The 19,620-nt window shown below is 41.5% G+C and overlaps 1 protein-coding gene across 1 annotated transcript; it reads left to right on the forward strand.

Moving 5' to 3' along the window:
* The first annotated feature begins 406 nt into the window (after window positions 1-406).
* CRTAM (cytotoxic and regulatory T cell molecule) lies at window positions 407-16,492 on the forward strand. The gene is made up of 12 exons (XM_062594602.1): window positions 407-455; window positions 4,971-5,117; window positions 8,176-8,328; window positions 9,053-9,184; window positions 12,230-12,400; window positions 12,991-13,062; window positions 13,242-13,307; window positions 13,979-14,050; window positions 14,553-14,654; window positions 15,067-15,213; window positions 15,503-15,586; window positions 16,362-16,492. The coding sequence occupies exons 1-12, from the start codon at window positions 407-409 to the stop codon at window positions 16,490-16,492; spliced, it is 1,326 nt and encodes a 441-aa protein (XP_062450586.1).
* The last annotated feature ends 3,128 nt before the right edge of the window (window positions 16,493-19,620 follow it).

Genomic DNA, 19,620 nt, shown 5'->3' on the forward strand with positions numbered 1-19,620 from the left:
TTGTCCCATCACTGCCCCACTTTTTTTAAAAAAAGTCTTTACCTGCTTCCCTCCACATACACCTCTTCCCCTCTCCCCCACACAGGCACCACGTAAGGCAGAGTTGTGGGGAACATAAGGTCAACATGTCCTACTCCTGCCACCCACTGTTTCATTTTAGGGCATCTGTGAGATCAGTTATTTCTCAGCAATCACCGAGACATAGGAAAGATGTGAGAAGTGGGCTGAAAACGGTGTAATAGCGGGGGGGGGGGGGGGGGGGGGAAGAAAGCATAAAAGCACAGACCCTGGAGGTGATGAAGTCATGGTAGATCTGTTCCCCACCGTTGAAAAGGAACCTGCTGCACGTCTGCATCATCAGAGCGAAGAGGAAGTTTGCACAGACAGCTTGCGCTGACACCACAACATGACCTTCACCCGGGTGCTACATATTGCAGCTCTCTTACTCATGCAAGGTAAGTGAAATGCATTGGATTACATGGTCCTCCTTTTGCAAGAAGTCCAGCTTGGAGAACTCAATTTCCAGTGCTTCACTGAACCACAGGTGACAGAGCCTCACTGTCATTGTTTTCTTAACTTATTAACAGTGCTGTATTGTCACCTAGTTTCCAAAGACAGCTGGTATGGCAGAGAGGGTGCTGAACTCAGCTAAATACAGTATCAATGAGACCAGTTCATCTCCTAGCATACTCTAGATGAAAAAGCTCATGGAAATCAAAAAGATTCTCCCTTTAATTTGCACAGTGGACCACTGCCTACTTTGCATGGCCTGGATATGTGTGTATGTCTTTGTTCACGTATTTTATAAAAGATGTTAATTCTTTCTCAATTATCCTGACTTTGTGTCTGCAGAGTGCTTTAAAAATATAAAACACTTTAAATGCTCAGTCAGCTTACTCCTATTAGAGAACATAGCTTATACTTATTCCGCTAATCTTCTTTTATTCATGACTATGTAGATTTATGTTTGAGCATGTCAAATATCAAAAGATCTGAGTCGGAAAAGTGGTAAGACAGCTATCTACAGGTAAGGATTCTTGCAGGCTTCACTCCTGATATTTGCAGGGGGTATGCATGCATGAATCCAGTGATTGTCAAAACAGTTTCTCTTCCTTTTTAACAAATGCTGAAACAGAAATTAGAGCAGTGCTACTCTAAAACTTTTGGAACAGTCACATGCACAAATAATAGAAACCTCAGCAACTCTTCACATCCAAACAAAATATTTTATAATACAGTATGACTAGGACATTTTATTATTATTGATTGTGTTTAGCAGAAGTCAGGCCTTAGGAACCTGTCAGTTATGTCCTAGCTGGAATAGCTTTCGCACCTCTCTTTAGACTCACTCCAGATCAACAGCTTTCACTCCTTTTGGGTGTACAACCCCTTTTCCCACAGCATTCCCAGAGATTCCTGCATGGTTAATTTGTGTAACACCTAGCTGCTCTTGGTCATCCTTTGCAGGACCGTTAGAGTTAACTCAGATACACAGGTCTGCAGCAACAGGTCAAAAATAACTGATTAAACTGGATGTCTCCATAGACTATAGTTTATAGATAACAGTGAAACAATGTAACAGTTTGAGTTTTTTGAAGGCTAAAACAGTAACAACCAGAGGCATGAGCCATTCAGCTCATTTGAATCTTGTGATTTCTTGTTTCCTGGTGTTGCTACTAAGGTGCTTGTAAGTCCCTTACAGTCAGGCTCCTTATCTTGCTCCAAAAAAAAACAAGTGGAGAACTGCTGAGTCAAGGAGGCAGGGGAAGAGTTAGGTCCAGGTGTGTATCAGGGAGCTGGGAAAGACAGAAGTACACGTGGTCCAAGCTTGGTCCTCCTGAAGAGCAGAATCTAAGCCCCAAACAGCTGAGATAACACAGAGAAACTGTTTCCCCATTTCCTGCCTGGCCAGGGAAAACACATTATATATAAATATATATATATATATAAAAAAAATCAGATTTTTGCCTACCTATTACTAATTAATAACTTTAATCATAGGACACAGCAGCATGCTCCTGTGTGAGGTCTAGAAATATATCGCTAGGAGACATTGATGGTGATGAGACTGTGCTATGAGATTCATCCCATCACTGCATTTGATGCCAGACCAGTTTTACTCAGGTATCTGGGGCATCTGGGGATCTACAAAGCAAAAGAACCTCTGGCTGTGGCACCACTGTCCTCTGGAGCAGGCACAGGAGCATCTCCTATCCACAGATGTTTGTATTGCAGTGGGCTACAGTGGCTTGAAGGCCATAGCCACGTAAGTCTGCCCTCTATAAGAGGACGGAAACTTGACCCACGAGTCATGGTCTAAACAGAGCCAAGGTTGCACATGGAAATAACGAGTATGATCAGCTCTGGGGGTTGCTCTTTTCCCCTTCTTAAAAAAAAAAGTAAAACCTCCCACCTTTTCTTATTCAGAATCTTGCTTCTCTCACCTCTAAAGGTGCGACTTGATAGACTGCACTTGGTGGCTAGTTACAGGAAACAGTAAAAATGCAGAAAAGCCCTGAAGGAAACCACAGACAAGGCCCTCTTAGCTACTTCAAGAACACGAGCCTTGTGACACGGGTTTTTAAATGGAACTCATGCAAGGAAGTTTCCTTGTGCTACCAGTGCTCTGCAAACTGTCCCCACATTGCATAGGCGCTGAGAAACCTGCAGAGAAACTAACCTTAAGACACGGGGTGAACCAGGAAAAAAAAGAAGTCAGTCACTTGAATGTGAGATTGCTGGCAAAACTTGAAAAGGAGAAATCTCTTTCTAGACCACAATTTTTCTGCCATTTTCAGGTTTGTTTGTTTGTTTTAATTGCCCTGCAATAGTAGCAATATCGTTAGTGTTCTCCTGGCTCATTCTCCATTATGATATCAGAAAATAGCTACTGCATTTCTAATCACTGTCAGTATAGTTGTTGCATGACAGGAGCAGAACTGGTAAAAATACTAGGCAATGGCCTAATCACACACTAAGAAGTCAGCCAGATTTACTGAGGCACCCAATGCTATTTCGGAGAGGAAGAGGCCACTACCAGCCTTCTCAGCCAACCTCCTATGTGACACAGGATGTGTAACTTCTCTGAAGAAATTCTTTGCCAGGACCAATAATTCTAATTGAATTAGAATATAACAACAGATTTTTCTCTCACGTACATGATGGTAAACCAGTTACAACGACTCTAGGTTCAGCAGAGCTTCTCTGACTTACAATGAGTGAAACCAGGCCTGTGCCATCTGTGGTTCACAGCACTGCTCAGAAAGCACAGACAGTAGATCTGTGTTGCACAATTTTTCCTTAGGCAAAAGCACATACTTTGGATGTACTAATTCAGAAACAAGAATACTGAGAAATTACAAGGAAAACTTTTCTATAGGTTTATAGGTTCCAAAGGTTAGGTAATCAAGAAAAAGAAAAGATCCCTGGCGTACATGCTATCTGTGACATACAAGGCTGCATCACTGACCATTTCTTCATGCCACCCTGGCTCAAGAAATGGCTTGAGTACATGAGGCAAGGGTGAGGCATGCCAACAGATCCCCCTGGGAAAGCACTTTCTCACAGAGAGACAAGTCCTCCTCTGATTTTAGTGGCAAAAGATCAGGCATGGCAAGAACATCCTAAATTATCTTCATTTCTGTTATTTTTAAATGTTTTTAAGAAAATGAAAAGCTCTCCCGAAGCCCATAAAGATTCAGTTCCCCAAACTGCAGTGTTCATGTAGTCAGCAGAAGTTGCTGCAGATAGCTACCTGAAAAATAAAATTGAAACACATACACAAAACAGGAATGAAAAATAAAGTCCTCTTAGTGCCTGTATACTTAACTCTGACTCAGGCATTGCCCTTAGTAATTTCTCCATGGCATGCTTTTACTGGAGAACACAATTCATTCTAGGTCACAGTATTTTTACAAAGTGTATTATGTATCTCAGAATATCTGGAGAGAAAAACCCACTTTACTGCCTGTCTGTAAAAGGAACTGGGAGCAGGGAGTGAAATTTCACTTTAGTAACTTATGTCAGGCCCGCTTGGTGGATCCTGTCTTCAAAAGCAGCTCTGTGCCAGTTCAAAGCGGCTGCAGCGTTACCCGCTCTGAATAAAAAAGGCCAAGTTTTCAGAGGTGCTGATCATTCACAGCTACTCTTCAGCCACATGTGCTTGCAAATCAGGTCCAATAGCTCCAAACTGGAACACGGAAAAATGAAAATTAATTTCTGTGTTAACATACATAGAAAAAATATGTTGGCTAAATGGGTCAGCTATCAGTTCTCTGACTCGTGTGAAGTAACGCCTAATGACTACATCTGGCCGTGCTGGCAGGCAAAGCAGCATCACAAACCCACAGTACAAGTCTTAGCAGAGATCAAAATTTGGCTAGCCCAAGCATCAGGTATCAAACTACCTTCTGGTGCATGGCACTTAAAGACTTCAGCAACCTGTTTTCACATCCCAGATGGGCTGTTTCATAACCTCAGGCCAGTCATTTGGTGCATCTGTCCCTCCATTGTCTTCTTGAAAATAGGCCTAATGGAGAACAAGCGCATCATCACATGGGTGGAATCAGAGCCTTAGTGGTGCTAGAGGAGTATGTCCACAGAAGGGAAAAATTGCGGTGCACTGGGCTGTTGTGTTCCTGCCACATTGCTCGCATTCATTTCCGCTGGGAGTTTCTGCCCCACAATACTACCAGTATCAACTCTGCATGCCAACATGCTTCATTTGTAAGAATGTCTTCATGGGGAGTTACACCAGTCTAATGATTGTGATTAAGTTATACCAGTAGAATCATACTGGCAAGATTCCTCACGAAGAGGAACCTTTAACACTGTAAAAAAATAAAAAATAAAATAAAAAGCAGAAGGTGCCACATTACTTTGCAAGAAATGTTGTCTCTTTACTTCATGTCACATTTTAATGCTTTGGTGGGGGTTTTTTGATTTGTTTTGCTTTTCTTCTTTGCTGGCAGGGGATTTTCCAGAAGTTGACAGTGAAACTGTAACCCTAAGGGAAGGCGAGGACTTAAAGCTCCATTGTAGTCTTGGAAGTGACAACAGTTCTGCCCGACAGTGGTTAAACCCTCACGGATTTGCCATTTTTCTAAACACCCAGCAGGGTAAGTGTGAAAACTGAATGCAACAGACTTTCCACTTGGCGTTGAGGGGGTCAGTTAGATCTGGGCTTTCCTAGCTCCCACCCAAGGCCAGGTCTGACTCACTTGCTACCCCACCGTTTGAGATTGCTTTACATTCATTTTCTGGAAGGAAGCTGATGAAATGGAAACCTCACAAGAGTGGTCTGATAGCAGAGCTTTAGCAATGAACTGCATTTACTACCACTACCACCCAGTTAGCACAACGACCCGCTCTTGCCTTACAGGAGTGACATGTTCTGTAGGCTTGTCTGCAAGCCCTGGGCGCTCCTCTGCTCATCAGCAGCATTATGTTCAGTATATCAAGAGGCAAATGTTCAGAAGACAAGCAGTGGCTTCTATTTTATGCTGACAAACTCCTAGTTGCAATTATTTTGTTCCCTTCCACTCCCTACAACTTCTGTCTCCTCATTCTCCTCTTTCCTCTTGTTAGTCCAAATTCAAGAGTTTTGAGAAAGCAAGGACAACTGCCTTCGTCTTTCCCGTTTGTACAGTACCTAGTCTGTATCCAAACTTGATAAAGCCCTTGGCTGAAGAACACCACTAATGGCTGAGATGAGTATCCAGCTCCCACTGAAACCATGCAGCAATTCAGTGTCCTCTTCAGCTGTTCTCTGGAAATGCCTGCCACAAGGTCTTGCCACCTGCATCAAACCTGCCAAACAGCCTTTCCCATGTGTTTTGCCAGTACTTCTAAATGGAAAACATCATGAATAACTGTTGCTCTTATATATTTGGTTACAAGAGCAAGTGGGATGAATGGTCATTAGAAATTTAGAGTCTCATAAACAACTCATACCTCTATGTAAGGAAACTGTTTCCTAGGGAATCCAGGATTCTGGAATCTAAAATACCGGATTCAATATTCTGCATAATGCATACAAACCGTTAAGATACTAACGGGATCCAAAAAAAACCTCAATGCTGAGCAGTTACTGACAGCTAATCAATAAGAAAAACAGTGCCCCCATCGTGTTGCTTATATGTCCAGATTTCAAGAACCACAGCAGGCTGTGATAGCTGTTTTTCCTCTTCTGTTGCAGCCTATTAGACAGATCATGCATCTAAGAATTGGAAGACCTAGGAGTAATTCTCCTCTCCGTTCAGTTATCTCTGTTTTACATATATGCATGTCCTCTGCATTTTACACAGCAGGAGCAAGCAACAGTACCAACAAATCCCTTTGTTTACACAAGTTCTCCAAGGCCTTGGCTAGGGTCACAAACACTCTCTTTGCATGCAAAGAAATTTGGAGTGAGGCACTTAATTGTCCAAATCCTGTTTTAAGCATCTATCTTTTCATGGCTGTAGCTCCTTTGATGCCCTTTAAAATTTTTGTGAGCTGACACAGCAGTTTAAAAAATTAGAGAAGGAATGTACCCACTAGTGTCTACAGAAACAGACCCTAACCCAAATGGAGGGAAAAAAAAAAAAAGAAAGAAAAGAAAAAGAAAAAGTCTTTATCAGTCTTAAATCACCTTAGAATTCAACCCAAAGTTTCAACACACAGTGATTATCCCTCAATAAGATGCAGGACACTAAACCAACATAGATTAGAGTTTGTCAAGCATTCAGTTCCTTGCTGAGTTGAAAACACTACGATTTTTCCTTTTAAAAATAATTTTAAAATCCTCATTTAGAGAGGAACCAAGCTTTATGCTGCACATGGCATTTTCATTTTTTGTTTTGAATCACCACTATGAACCTTTGTCACATTGCTTCTCCAACAAACCACTTCATGAATCAGTTTCCCCTAGTGTCACTGCAGCTAAAAACACAACAAATTAGCTACAAGTCTTGCATCACAGTCTGTTCAAAATCCTTTTTATAATATTTAATCATTCCATGAATTTTAATACTGTTCTGATTGCTAGAAAAGTCCATGAAACTCTCTGGCTTGACCCATGGATTCCTACATATCATCCTGCAGAAGGAACAAAGGAAGGACTAGAAAGTCTAGAGAGAGAAAGGGCACTGCACAGCAGAGTAGAGATATCCCAAGACAAGGTCTCATTGAAATTCAGTTTTTTAGACAAGGATAGGAGAATAGAAACAGCTTGCCAATTAATACGCAGTTAATAAAGAGATGGTGTGGGGTGACCATAAGTGTTCATTTATACAGCACAAAACACATCCAAAGAGGTGAAGTGTGTTGTTCAAGCCAAATAACAGGTTATGGAATGGGGAAGGGAAAATGGCCCCCAGTGCACATACCTCGGCTCTGTGTTCTATACTCACAGTTCCTATCACTGCTCTGAACACGTATCGTGTCCTCACACCCCAACATCCACTTGCTATAATAGCTAGGAATGAGACCCACTGAATGCCTAGGGGCAAGTCTAAAAGGACAGAGGGAAGTTAGTGGTGAGGAAACAAAAGGAATCAAACAAACGAGGCTTTGAGACTTCAGCTCCACAATCTTGAGCAAACTACTTCAATGCTCATGCAGCACACCACCTTGCTCCGTCCTACACGCTGACTGTTTCTTAGTATGGAGAGCTATGTAACCACCTTGTTTGGTTATCCAGATGTCAAATAATGCTATTACTTCTTTTGATGGAGAAGAAACTGAGACAAAGAGAGTAAATGACTTGCACAAGATCATAAAGAAGCATAATTCAAAGCCAAGGACTCCACTTTGCTTTCCTGACAACTGGTAAAACATCTTTCACTTGCCAAACTAAACTTCTTTCCAGGTTTGTTTTTTTTTTTTTTTAAAAAAAAAAAAAAAAAAAGAAGAAGAAGAAGAAGAAGAAGAAGAAGAAGAAGAAGAAAGTGGGGGGCAAAAAACCTGTTGTTTTCCCTCCTTGGGAGCATGCACAGTCTAGTTTACTGCTGTCTCTATACTAGTGCAGCATCAGCTACAAATGCTTTGTGCTAGAACTGCTCATTAGTGTCAAGTGTTTATGAATACAAAAAAAAAATGCGTTAAACAAAACCAGTCTCACTAATGCTTTGATTACCTGTCTTGCTCTTATGTATCAACATACATAGCATGCTAGGTTCTTTTTTCCCCTTACAGGTTTAAGAGATCAGAGGTACAGACTTATCCATTATTCAAAGGAAGAACTATCTATCCAACTGTCTAATGTAACAGTGCACGATGAAGGCGTATATAAATGCTTCTACTACAGCACCCCATTCAAAACCAAGAATGAAACTGTTGAGGTGTTAGGTGAGTTCATGTAAAGAAGTTGAATTTACACACAAACCTAAGAAAAATCTAACATTCTCCTATAACAGTGCTGGTAAAAACACACACAAACACCTGCCATTCTATTTAAGAGGAAAAAAAGAAAGCAGCAGATTTCTTTAAGTATTTAGGCATCAGTCTGCATCTTTTAGGCCATTAATACCTTTCAGGACCTGACCCAGCAATGCCGCAGCATCATTTCACTGTAATACGTGTCAGAGCTTAAAGAATGCCCAACAGTGTAGATGGCAAGCAGGCTCTGTTCTGTCTGGCCTTTGGCTGCATAGGATACAGCCTGATGCTTGCTTCTCTCTGAATCTTTGGAGATAAAAGTGCGGAAGAGTCCCAGCTGGATGGCAGGCAACTCTTGCTCTTTTCCTCCTTGTTACTGCTAGCATAAAGGGGAGAGATGTGCACAACCAGGGAGTTGCAATCACCTCCTTGCATACAGGCTCTTAGAGCAACCAAAATTAAGAGCTGTCAAAACAACTTCTCTAGAGCTCTAATTTGCTCTGGGTGAGAGGAATAAGACGACAAAGCTAGTTCCTGAACTCAAGAATTGCGTCTTTGCATGCAATTGTACAATATTTAACACAATGTAAACCTGATCTTAGCTCAGGCTTCCCAAATAATATGATACATACACAGGTATTCATAAAAAATGAGTAGAAAGATATACAACTGACTATAAGTCTTCTTGCTACAGCTGCTCCTTCCAAACCAGTAGTGGAAGCATCTCAAGATACAGATAAAAGCATTACACTGTCATGCTACACGAAAGGAAGTAAACCACAGCCCCAGATCACCTGGCTGTTGGACAATGGGATGGAGCTGCCTGGTAAGTGTTAAAGGACTATGCATCTGTTACTAAAAATGTCTTCTGATCTTAGACACGTTTAGGGACAATGAATGGTGAAATGCTTCCTGCAAAGAGTACCACTCAACTGCCATTCATTTACTGTGGCTTTAGGTGACACATTATTGGAGAAAAGTCAGTACTAGGTGCTAGCAGTTATACAAGGGAGAGAAAGCCCATTTGATCAGCTCAAACTTGACTCACAACAGCACTTTGCACCAAAATCCTCTGAGGATCTGAACTGAACTTCCACTGAAATAAAACACAATCAAAACTCTAGAGGCACAGCTTTCAGAACCAAAATATAAAGTCAGTTAACAAATCTGTAATAACTATTTCTATTTTCTATATAGCAGACATATTTTCCTCAGTTTCACTGAGCAGCTCAGTCACCCCAGCTGCCTTTCTCTCATTAATCTGCTCACAGCCAGACAGCAGCAGTTCACTAGCAAACCAAGAACAAATCTGAGGAAGCCCCCACAGCATCCAGCTATGTTCTGCCCATTGGTAGACCTGCATACATCCAAGCAGACATAGATGAAGAAGAATAGAGCCACCAGGTAGCTCAGTTTTACTTGTGTACAGTATAAAAAGTTGCTTTGAAGACCAAGTTGTAATAACAGTTACCTTATTAGCTGTAACTGTAACACACTGCAGCAGAAATGTACACTCTCACTAATGAGCGAGGACAATACCCATAGATGCAAATATATTTTCTTTCACAAGTTAACGAGCTCCTGTTTGTATTTGGTATCATGAAGTAACATATTCAAAGCGTGGCCTATAATCTTTTTTCTAAGATAGCTTTTCTAACTAGGAACTCTAGAAACAGCAGAGAAGCGTGCTGGCCTAAATACAGCTAGAAATCGAGACTAAAAAAAGAAATCCAAGCTGCCTGTTGTACAAGCATTAACACAACTGCATAGAGCCCTATGCTTTAAGGGACTAAACTCCATGGAAGTAGCTGAAGTGAGCTGTATGAAAGCAAGGGCCGTGAGATACCTGTGATCTCAAGGAGAAGGTGCATCATAGTCACACATCAGTCTTGAAAATACACGGTCTGAAATCACACGCTTGTTTGGGAGAGCTAGGCTGTGTACAACTCTGCAGGAATCTGAGGGAACGCTACCTATCAAAAGAAGCAAGAGGCTCGGGGAAGCAGCAAGTCAGCTATAAACATTTAGATACATTTTTCTTGTTGTTCTTCTAAAAAGAGGGGCTTCCTTAAACCTGAAAGTATCTTGATAGAAAATGTATTTGTAATGTTTCAATACACAACTCAGAAACACTAGACACCTTCCATAGCATGTAAATCCAACCACACATTTCTCCATCAGTTCAATAAAAATCTATACTTACTTTTATCTCATCCTCATCTCTCAGATTTTTAGTACTGGCACCAAGCAGATATTAGAGCACTTTATACCAATGAGAACTAACTCACCTTCAACCTTATGCCTCATGTGCATCTGGGAAGTGTAATTAAGCAACAGAGAGCCTGTGCTGTGTTTTTTTGACTTGATTAATTTTACCTTGGATTTGGATGAGAAATATTTATACATGTGTTGATTCACTGTGCGGCCTGCTTGTGGCAGATACAAATTAGCGTATTGGAAAATAAAAAAATAAGTGTCCTAATTCTGTGTTTCTCAGGCCTTCTGCATGTGCCATTACTTTTCTGCAGCTGACTATCATTGAGTAACACCCCCTCTTGTCCCATTCATTCCCAACTTTAATCACCAACTGCAAGCATTTATAATAATCAGAGAATAGCTACTACATTTTAATTACTGGCAGCATCTCAGTTCCACTCTAGCCCAGCAGGCGCAAACCAGCTATAATTACTGAGCTGTTGCTGGTAATTAAACAGTATTTCCTTTCTGGTAAAAACACTCTGAAAGCCCTTTGCATTTCCTTATATGACCCCACGGGAGATGGTTAGTGGGTTGAGAAATACTAGCCTATGTGATACAGCAAGTTACCTGTAAAGGCTAATTTGGAATCAAGGCATTTCTCTTATTTAAAGAGTATGGATGTTACTAAGGGTAACAAGTCAAGAGAAAGCATTAGTTCACTTCAAGAGAACATCCACAATAGAAAAAGGTAGTACAGATAATTGTATCATGATGGACATTTAAGGTAAAAATGTGGGGAAAAAAAACCTCTCTTTTCCACCACAGCTATTTAAACTCATCTGGAATTCATTCATTTATCTCTTAGTTTCACATGAAATACATCTTTATTTTTCCATCTAACATAAATAAGTAGAAGTCAGTATTATCCAGAAGACTGAAAACTAAATAGAGATGTAGGAATACTTTCCTTGTTATACAGCTCTCTGAATTTACTATGCCAAGACAACTGATCTTTGTGTTAAATTTCCCCAGCTGTAAAACAGGAAGAATCAGACCTATACTGTAGAAACGACGGAGAACTGACACAGTAATTAAGAGCTGTATCAACATTTGTTTATTACAAATGTAAATTTTGCGCACCAATAAAAATTTAACAACTTCCCTGTAATTTGAGTTAACAAATCTCACAGCTATTTAGAAACACATCTAGTGCCCTTGGATTATCATGTAGAGAATCACAACTTAGATTTCCATCATGTTTCAAAACAGCAGGTCCTAGCCTGCAGACTCCAAGCTGCTGGCCATCTGTGGCTGTGGCACACAACTAAGCAATTTATTCCATTCAGTAGGGACCAGAAGTGCAGGTGGATGTTGACATTTTGCTGCAGCCATACAATGCAGCGGTGCATGTGTGAGCAGTGTTGCTGCTGGAGGTTTTCCCCTGGTGAGTCATGACATAGAGGGAAGGCTTTGGGTTAAGTGGAAGAGCAAAAAAAATGACCTTGCTGTCTTTCAGTTCCCATGCAATCTATTTGCACAATGAACCACTTGTGCCCAGTAATCATGTGCTGCTTTAGTACAGTGAAGTAATGTAAATTGCTGCTGGAAGGTTTTTCATTAAATTGCTCTTGACTGGAAACCACTTAAATGTTTTCTTCCAATGGTTGTATAGGTGACACTAAGCACAAGTTAGAAGCCGATGGGAAGAAATGGACCACAATCAGCAGGCTGACAGTACTAGCGTACAGGCCCAATTCAACGTCCAGTTGCATTGTTCGCCATGAAGTGCTAGGAGAAGAGAAACTGACTGCATCCTTCCGGTTCGAGAGCTTCACTAGGACCGGTACTAACGTCGGCGCTCTTTAAGCAGCAGCTAGGCAGTTTCACTCCTCTAGAGTGGCGAAAGTTGTGCAGGAACACATGCAAAACTGAAGTCCTTGTTCTACTGTCCTGTGTATGGAATCTGTTTTTGAGTGACAGTTTTATCTGGGGCAAAAGAAAAATTCCAAATTAAGATTTAGAGACTTTTTTTCCCGGTTTCTTAACTACCTTAGAATTCACTAAACATTAAACTACAGGAGCCCAGTCAGGTCTGATTAGCAGCCATACCTAGTTCTCAGATGCTGCTGCTAAAATTCTAGTGCATGTCCTGAAGCTTTAAAGACAATTCAAAGTGTTTATGTGCACAAAAAGCTGTGAGATTCCCATGTCTACAGTGTGTGAGACACACAATGTGGAAAGCTAGTACGGTGTAAATATTGTAAATTAATTCTAAAGCCTCTTGTCCAATCATTCTCAGAGCAGAATATTCCTTCTACCCATTTACTCACCTTCAGTATGGATCTAATAATCCTTATTTCATTTCTCTTTAAATGTGTTGGTTCAACAAATGCTTATGAAGTGCTCTGAAAGTTGCACTGTTGTTTTTTCCAGTGATAACTACAAATTCTGCTCCAACCACACTAGATGTAGATACAAGCATTTCCAGGAATGAGCGCTCAACAGGTAGGCTTTAACTGCTTGGCCTTTCTTTAATTAATACACAGGTCTGATAAATTCAACATCTATTACAGAAAATATCCTAAGAGTGTCTTTATCTAGAACTTGGACTGTGAAAGAGCAACTGCTGCTAGCACTGAAGAATATTTATACAGTGTTCTGAACTGTTTTACCCTTTTCCCCAGTGACTACAGAAAAAACAGATCTGAAGAGTAGTACAGCTTTTTCTCTAAGCTACCCACAATATAACGGTAAGAGTTTTACTTTCATTTTGTCATAATTTCATACTACCTTAGTTTATAACCACAGAAGCAGAATAATCTTCTCACTTTAGATACAGAAGAATTATTTATGTTACAGGTAGACAAATTGGCCACTGCATGCTAAAACGGCAAGGCATTGAGCTGAGCTTCAGACTTCTCTGAACGGTGGCACTAGGTGGCAGTGTGCAACAAAGATCATCAGGACATTTAGCATACTGTAAATTTCTTATTTACTCAGCTGAAGAATTAGACAATTCTTTGCAAACAGAAGAATGAGAAGGTCCATTTCTCAAATCAGTTAACCAAAACCCAGCAAAGTGACCACTCACTAAGCAAGCACCTGCTTCATGTTACAGGCCAAGCAGTGAAAAGTCAGTCGCCTGTTGTAGAAATGAACTCTCTTCATCCATGTTTAAATGTGCAATACCTGGGATTACAAACTTCACAGAATGATTACTTGATTTTGCTAAACAAGTTTTTTGATATCAAGAGAGAGCCTGCATCTTTTAACATGGTTTTCAGCAGATGTGCACACATAACTGATAAGGAAGAAAACCTCTCATGATGGCAGACACAGTATGCAAAGTCATTACAAATCAAAGTTAATTACACATTGAGCTATTGTCTATGTACGTAAACTAATCTCTCTGTTTCTTCAGGGTCAGAAATAACACCAGCTGCAGCAGAAGATGAAGAATTCTCTGGTACTTGGAGTTACAACATCCCCAATGGTATGTTACATCATCAGAGTGACATAGTAGTGCCCGTGTGACAGCACCTCTCAAACTGTGGGTGGTTAAACCACTGCAGACCACGAAAACAGCAAAAGAGAGTCTAGAATAGGAACAGAAAGAAAATATCTGCTTTAAAAATAAGTATATCTGCACATTCCTGATTTGGAAGCAAGTAAAGTGAGCTGAGGGAGAGGGAGCAAGCAGAAAGAACAAAAGTGAGCAATCAAAGCTGAGCTTAGTTTAATTTGGCTGTAAATGGAAGCCATTAAGTTCAACACTGCAAAAGAGGTTCTGAGGATTTTCTGTTCATAAAGCTTAGGTGTCTTTTGATTTAAAAGAAACATAACATTAAGGAAGCGAGCACAAAGTCAGGGGTTCCAGAAGTCTATTTCTGCTGCATTACTACAACTCCGTGACTTCAAATGTGCTGGGAAAGTAAGAGATTTCTTAAGCATTTCTTTGCCCTTTGAAGAAATAGGTTTCCTTTTCCTTTCTGCAGGGACTGAAACAGCATTCAATGGAACAGTCACAGGAGAACTTTACACAACAGAAGCCTTACCATCAAGTGAAAATTTAACTGTGATTTCCACCATCACCTTCAGTAAGCCCTAATTAGTAACTCTTCAATGACAGCTTCCAAACACGCAATGAGCTTATCTAATATCAAGCTGGCTTTCTTTGACCAAATGTGCACTCCAAACTGCCACAGTCAGTACATTTAGGATAATGCTAGCTAGCACTATCGGGGAGAGACTATGGAAACAAAACCACTTCTAGCATCTAGAAATAAGCTAAATTGCCTGCAGGATGTGCCAGGGCACAATTCAACTGATTTCCATCAATTTTGCTTGTTCATACCACCAGAAAAAGATCTGACCTCACCTCCCTAAAGTTCAATGAGGTGATTTCTGCACTGCTACCATTTTCATCTGGCCTGGTCCAGAACAGGTAGTTCGTAATTACCATACACTCACAGGTCTAACGCCATCAATGTACGTCTGCCTCTTTCATAGAGCAAGATCTGAAATTTGAAGGCATCGAAAAGAAGAAGAAGAATCTTCTGCTGCCAATCTTGGTGGCTGCTCTAATTTTTGTGCTGCTCATCATAATCTTGCTTTTTATGAGGAAGCTGAGAAAAGCTCATGGATTGTGGAAGAGAGGTGAGTGATGACACTGTCAGAATAAATGCAGAATAAATGTGACTGTGATATGTTGCAAACAACTGTTGAAGAGTCTCTATAAATGAAGGCCTCAGGCCAAGCTTCAGCTGACAACAGTTGTCAAAAAAAGCCAACAGAATTGTTGTTTTAAGCAGTATCTCTCTCAGATGCTTCAGCATGACTGAACTGTCATTCTAGTGAGTCTTTCAGGATTTTTATGTTCCAGGCAGAGGGGGGCAAGAAGTATGGAAAAATTTCATCATCTTAATTATATTTGCTGTCTGCACAGAGAATGATACTTCAGAGCAAACACTGGAGAGTTATAAATCCAGGTGTAATGAAGACAATCCAGGTCATGAGAAGAACGGGCAAGGTAAAAAGCTTCAACCAACCCAGCTATATCCTGTTATATCACTGCTACTGACCACTGCCAAAGCACACTGATGATAGTCTTACTGTATGCAAGTATTTGCTAATTGCACATTTTAAATCTTAATAATCTAAAACCAAAGCTTTCATACCTATGTCCACCACAGATACTACAGCTTCAAAAGAAGTGATACAGAACTGTGCAGAATAAAAACCATTGCTTTTTATTCACTGGGTTAGACTGGATAGCCACAGTGGTTTTATTTACTTTATTCTGCAAAAATGCCATTAAAAACCGTATGTGTACTGCATACTGGGAATTCTACTATTAAACAGTGCTAAATGGCTATTGTCTGATTTCACCAACAACACAACACTTCATCAGTTCTATCCTCAGGCAGTGGCTACAGATGGAGGCAGATGCATAAGGCTCCTTAGCTGTAATACCTCTACTCCACTACTGGACTCTATGTAAACAGAAGCAGCTTTTGGCAGGCAAACAGGCCTAGATGGTGAAAACGAGGGAATTTTGCTAACATCGTTAAATATGGGTTTACAGCAGCATAAAAATGGGGTGGGGGATGCTGGTAATTCTTGTCAAAGCATTTTTTTTTAATTCTTCTTCCTTTTTCAAATATTTTGAAATATATTTAAACTACTTCTAATACAAACTAATCAATTGACTACTGTGTAACTGGCATTACATCACATCATTCATCTATATGTATGTATATATACATAAAACTGTACGAGATCAGTAATAAATGTGTGTTTTTCAGTTGTCAATCAGAAGTCCAATGTGCAATATGTAACAGAAGGATATGTGGAAACAACACAGAAGAATCCAAGACAGAAAAACTTTGCAATGGCTGAGAAACTGTTTGCATGTGGAAAGGAAACTGATGTATAGCACAGTGACCTCTTGGGCAAATCTATGCTATGTGCAAAGCCACCTTTTTTTTTTTTTTTTTTTTTTGAATATTGCTATTACAATGTTCTGATGTCCATACAACTTCTGGAATCAGAAGTGCAAATGGCTAACCTCAACACAAATTGGACCACTTTCTTTTAAACATTAGGAGAGGTAGATGGGACAGGTGCTCCTACAAGCCTCCTACAATGAACAGTCTGATATCCACATAAATGGAGGATTTAGTTAGCAGCTGTCAGAAACAGAGCTCATAGATCCCACCACAAGTCTTAGCAGCAATTATAGTCTTGGCAACGGAATATGCAACAAGCCCTGAAGACCACAAGATACGACGATATTCACGCAATACTTCTGCCACCTCTTCTACAAGCACAGGACTAAAGAGAAAACGCTAGGAGACCCAAATCAATTCTGACCTCTACTATCGCATTCTGACGACCAAAATTGGATATCCAGCTATATTTAACCAAGCAGGAAAACATCCTGAAGTCAAAGGGGCTAAAAAACAGTTGTCCCCCTTGCCATGATTTCTGCCTCCATTGCTCACCTATAAAACAGTAACATCACTCCCTGCTGTGCAAGACTGAATCAGCACTTGTCTGTAAGCTGCTTTGTACCCAAAGGATTTTGGTGCTACATCTGTACAGTCTTTCATGTTACATAACCTTCCAGATATATTACTGGAAATGAAGTCTCAAAACAAGGAAGCCGGCAAAGGTGAAGTGGAAGCTTGGTATTATACACAGACTCCCAAAATCAAGGACCAATTCACTTCGAGTGAAGCTTTTCTGGAGGGGTGGGGTTTCCAGTGGGGCACAGAGGGAGAGTTGTTTATTTGTCTGAGGAACAACAGAAGAAAGCTGTACGTATTTTTCTTCTAAGATATGATTATTTCTCATCACAAGGAAGAAAAATACTGAAAACTCCCTTGAATTACAATGCATGCTTTCTAGAGACAACTAGAAACGATTTTGTTTTTACGTGGAAGTGATTACATTCTGACACAAGGGTAGAATCAATACAAGATGGTGTTTTACAAAGAAAACTTGTATTACTTAATACCTACACAAGCCACAGGGAAACATAAAACATCCTAATCTTTCCTACATTCTGCTTTTAAGATTTGTTTAGTGATGATAGGTATTTATGGACAGACAGATTTTGTACTATTAAATATTTTATATGAAAATGCAAACTGATGTGGCAGCTCCTCAGACATGTAATATTCTGTAACTTGAAAGCCAGAACTGTCTAGCAAAGAGTGTAAGGTAGGGCTTGTTGGGAGCAACGTCTTTGAAAAAGTAGAGTTAAAAAGCAACTGTAAGCATTCATTGTGCCTTTAATGTGTCAAAGGGAGTAAAAAAATACAGACTTAAAGTGTTAAGTACATACATAGAAGCATAAAAGAATGTATGTAATTTCTGTATCTTTCAAGGAAGACTAAGGCTACCATCAACTGAGAACTTGCTTCTTTCACATCTGGCATTTTTATCAGTATTTTAAGTTTTCATGCCTGTGGCATGCCCTGAATTTGTCACTTAAATATTGTGCTTCAACAGCGACTATTTTATCACTCTAAGACAGCAATTGTCTTAAAATAAAAAGTAAGTAAAGTAATCCAAGGGGGCCATGTTATGTACCCTACGCACATATGCTACGTACACTACGCAATAAAGGAGAGAAAAGCATTCTGAATACTCTAACAAAGAAGTCAGGACTTTGAAAAACTTGTGCATTTGCACATTTCAGCCTGACACAGCACTTAAGTATTTAACGAACAACCATCAAGTAATTTTATCCGTGACAGACAAGCAATTATAAGGTATTTATCAATAATGAGGCTGGATCCCTTCATTATTCAGTGCTCTAATTTATAAAAGAGGCCTTGAGGTCATTCTGATATGTTGCACTCATAATTAAACAGCTACCTAGAAATATCTTAACAGACAAGCCTCTCTAAGCATAGGTATCACACTTTCATAGCCGCCAACTTCATTAGCAGCTGTACGAGCCGCTCCGCGCCCTTCCAGCACGGGAGCAACCCCGAAGATGGCGCCGGTCCAGGCAACGGCTGCGTGCCGCGCGCGCACCTCCTGCCCACGTGACCCCCCCCCCCCCCACACACACACACACAAAATGGCGGAGCGCCCCGCCCCTCCCAACGGCTGGGCAGGACAGCTCTGAGGGAGGCGGCGACCTCCTGCGTGGGGCTGAGACGCACAGCGAGAAACCCCGGCAAAAGCCGGGTTTGCCGCCTCAACTCACGGCCGACTTCAGCCTTACCGGCGGCGTGAGGCAACGAAATAAATTAAATATCCGCAGCGCAGCCATCTAGTGCCCCATCATCCTCATTACTTGCGCTGCTAAGTACCGGCAGATTTGAACTAAGGGGGCCGCTAATCTCAGCCAACAACATAATCTCCTGTTACAGATCCCCTCTGAAGTCATGGTAATTTGCCATCTTCTTAATGGGTTTTTGATCTCGTTGAGATGTAATTCTGTTTTTACAACGCTGCGCCGTCCAGGAGACAAGCCTCTTCTACGCTGTTCTCGTGCTTCATTCATGTGCAAATTGCCCGTCGGAGCCGCTAAACCGTTTCTCCCTCCGTTCGCAAGCTAGCCGCCTCCCTGCGGCGCGGCCCCGCACCGCCGGGCCTGCGCCAGCCGCCCCGGGCACTGCGAGCAATGCTCGAGCAGAAGAGGGGGCAGCTGCGGCGGGAGAGGGATCCCCGCCTAACAGCGGCGCAGCGCTTTTTCCTTTTTCCCTCCTTTTCCACCCCCAATTTCGGCCCAGCCCCGTCAGGCGCCATCCAGCAGGCCCGGGCGGTACCACGCTCCCGCGGGAGGACGCCGCGCTCCCCCCTCCCCCCCCGCGACCTTCCCCGTTGGTAGGAGCCGCGCGGCGTCCGCGGGGCAACGCCATGGCGACGCGGTGGGGGGGGGAGGACAGCGCGGCAGGTGAAGGGGGCGAGAAGGGACCTTCGGGGGTGATGCGAAGCCCTTGGGGGGAAGGGTGGCTTCGGAGGAAGATGAGACCCTTGGGGATGACGGGGGGTTTGGGGGTGAAGCGAGACCCTCAGGGTTGAGAGGGGTTTGGGGGTGAAGGG

Source organism: Rhea pennata, chromosome 24 (assembly GCF_028389875.1).
Source record: "Rhea pennata isolate bPtePen1 chromosome 24, bPtePen1.pri, whole genome shotgun sequence".
In the NCBI taxonomy this organism is placed as follows: Eukaryota; Metazoa; Chordata; class Aves; order Rheiformes; family Rheidae; genus Rhea; species Rhea pennata.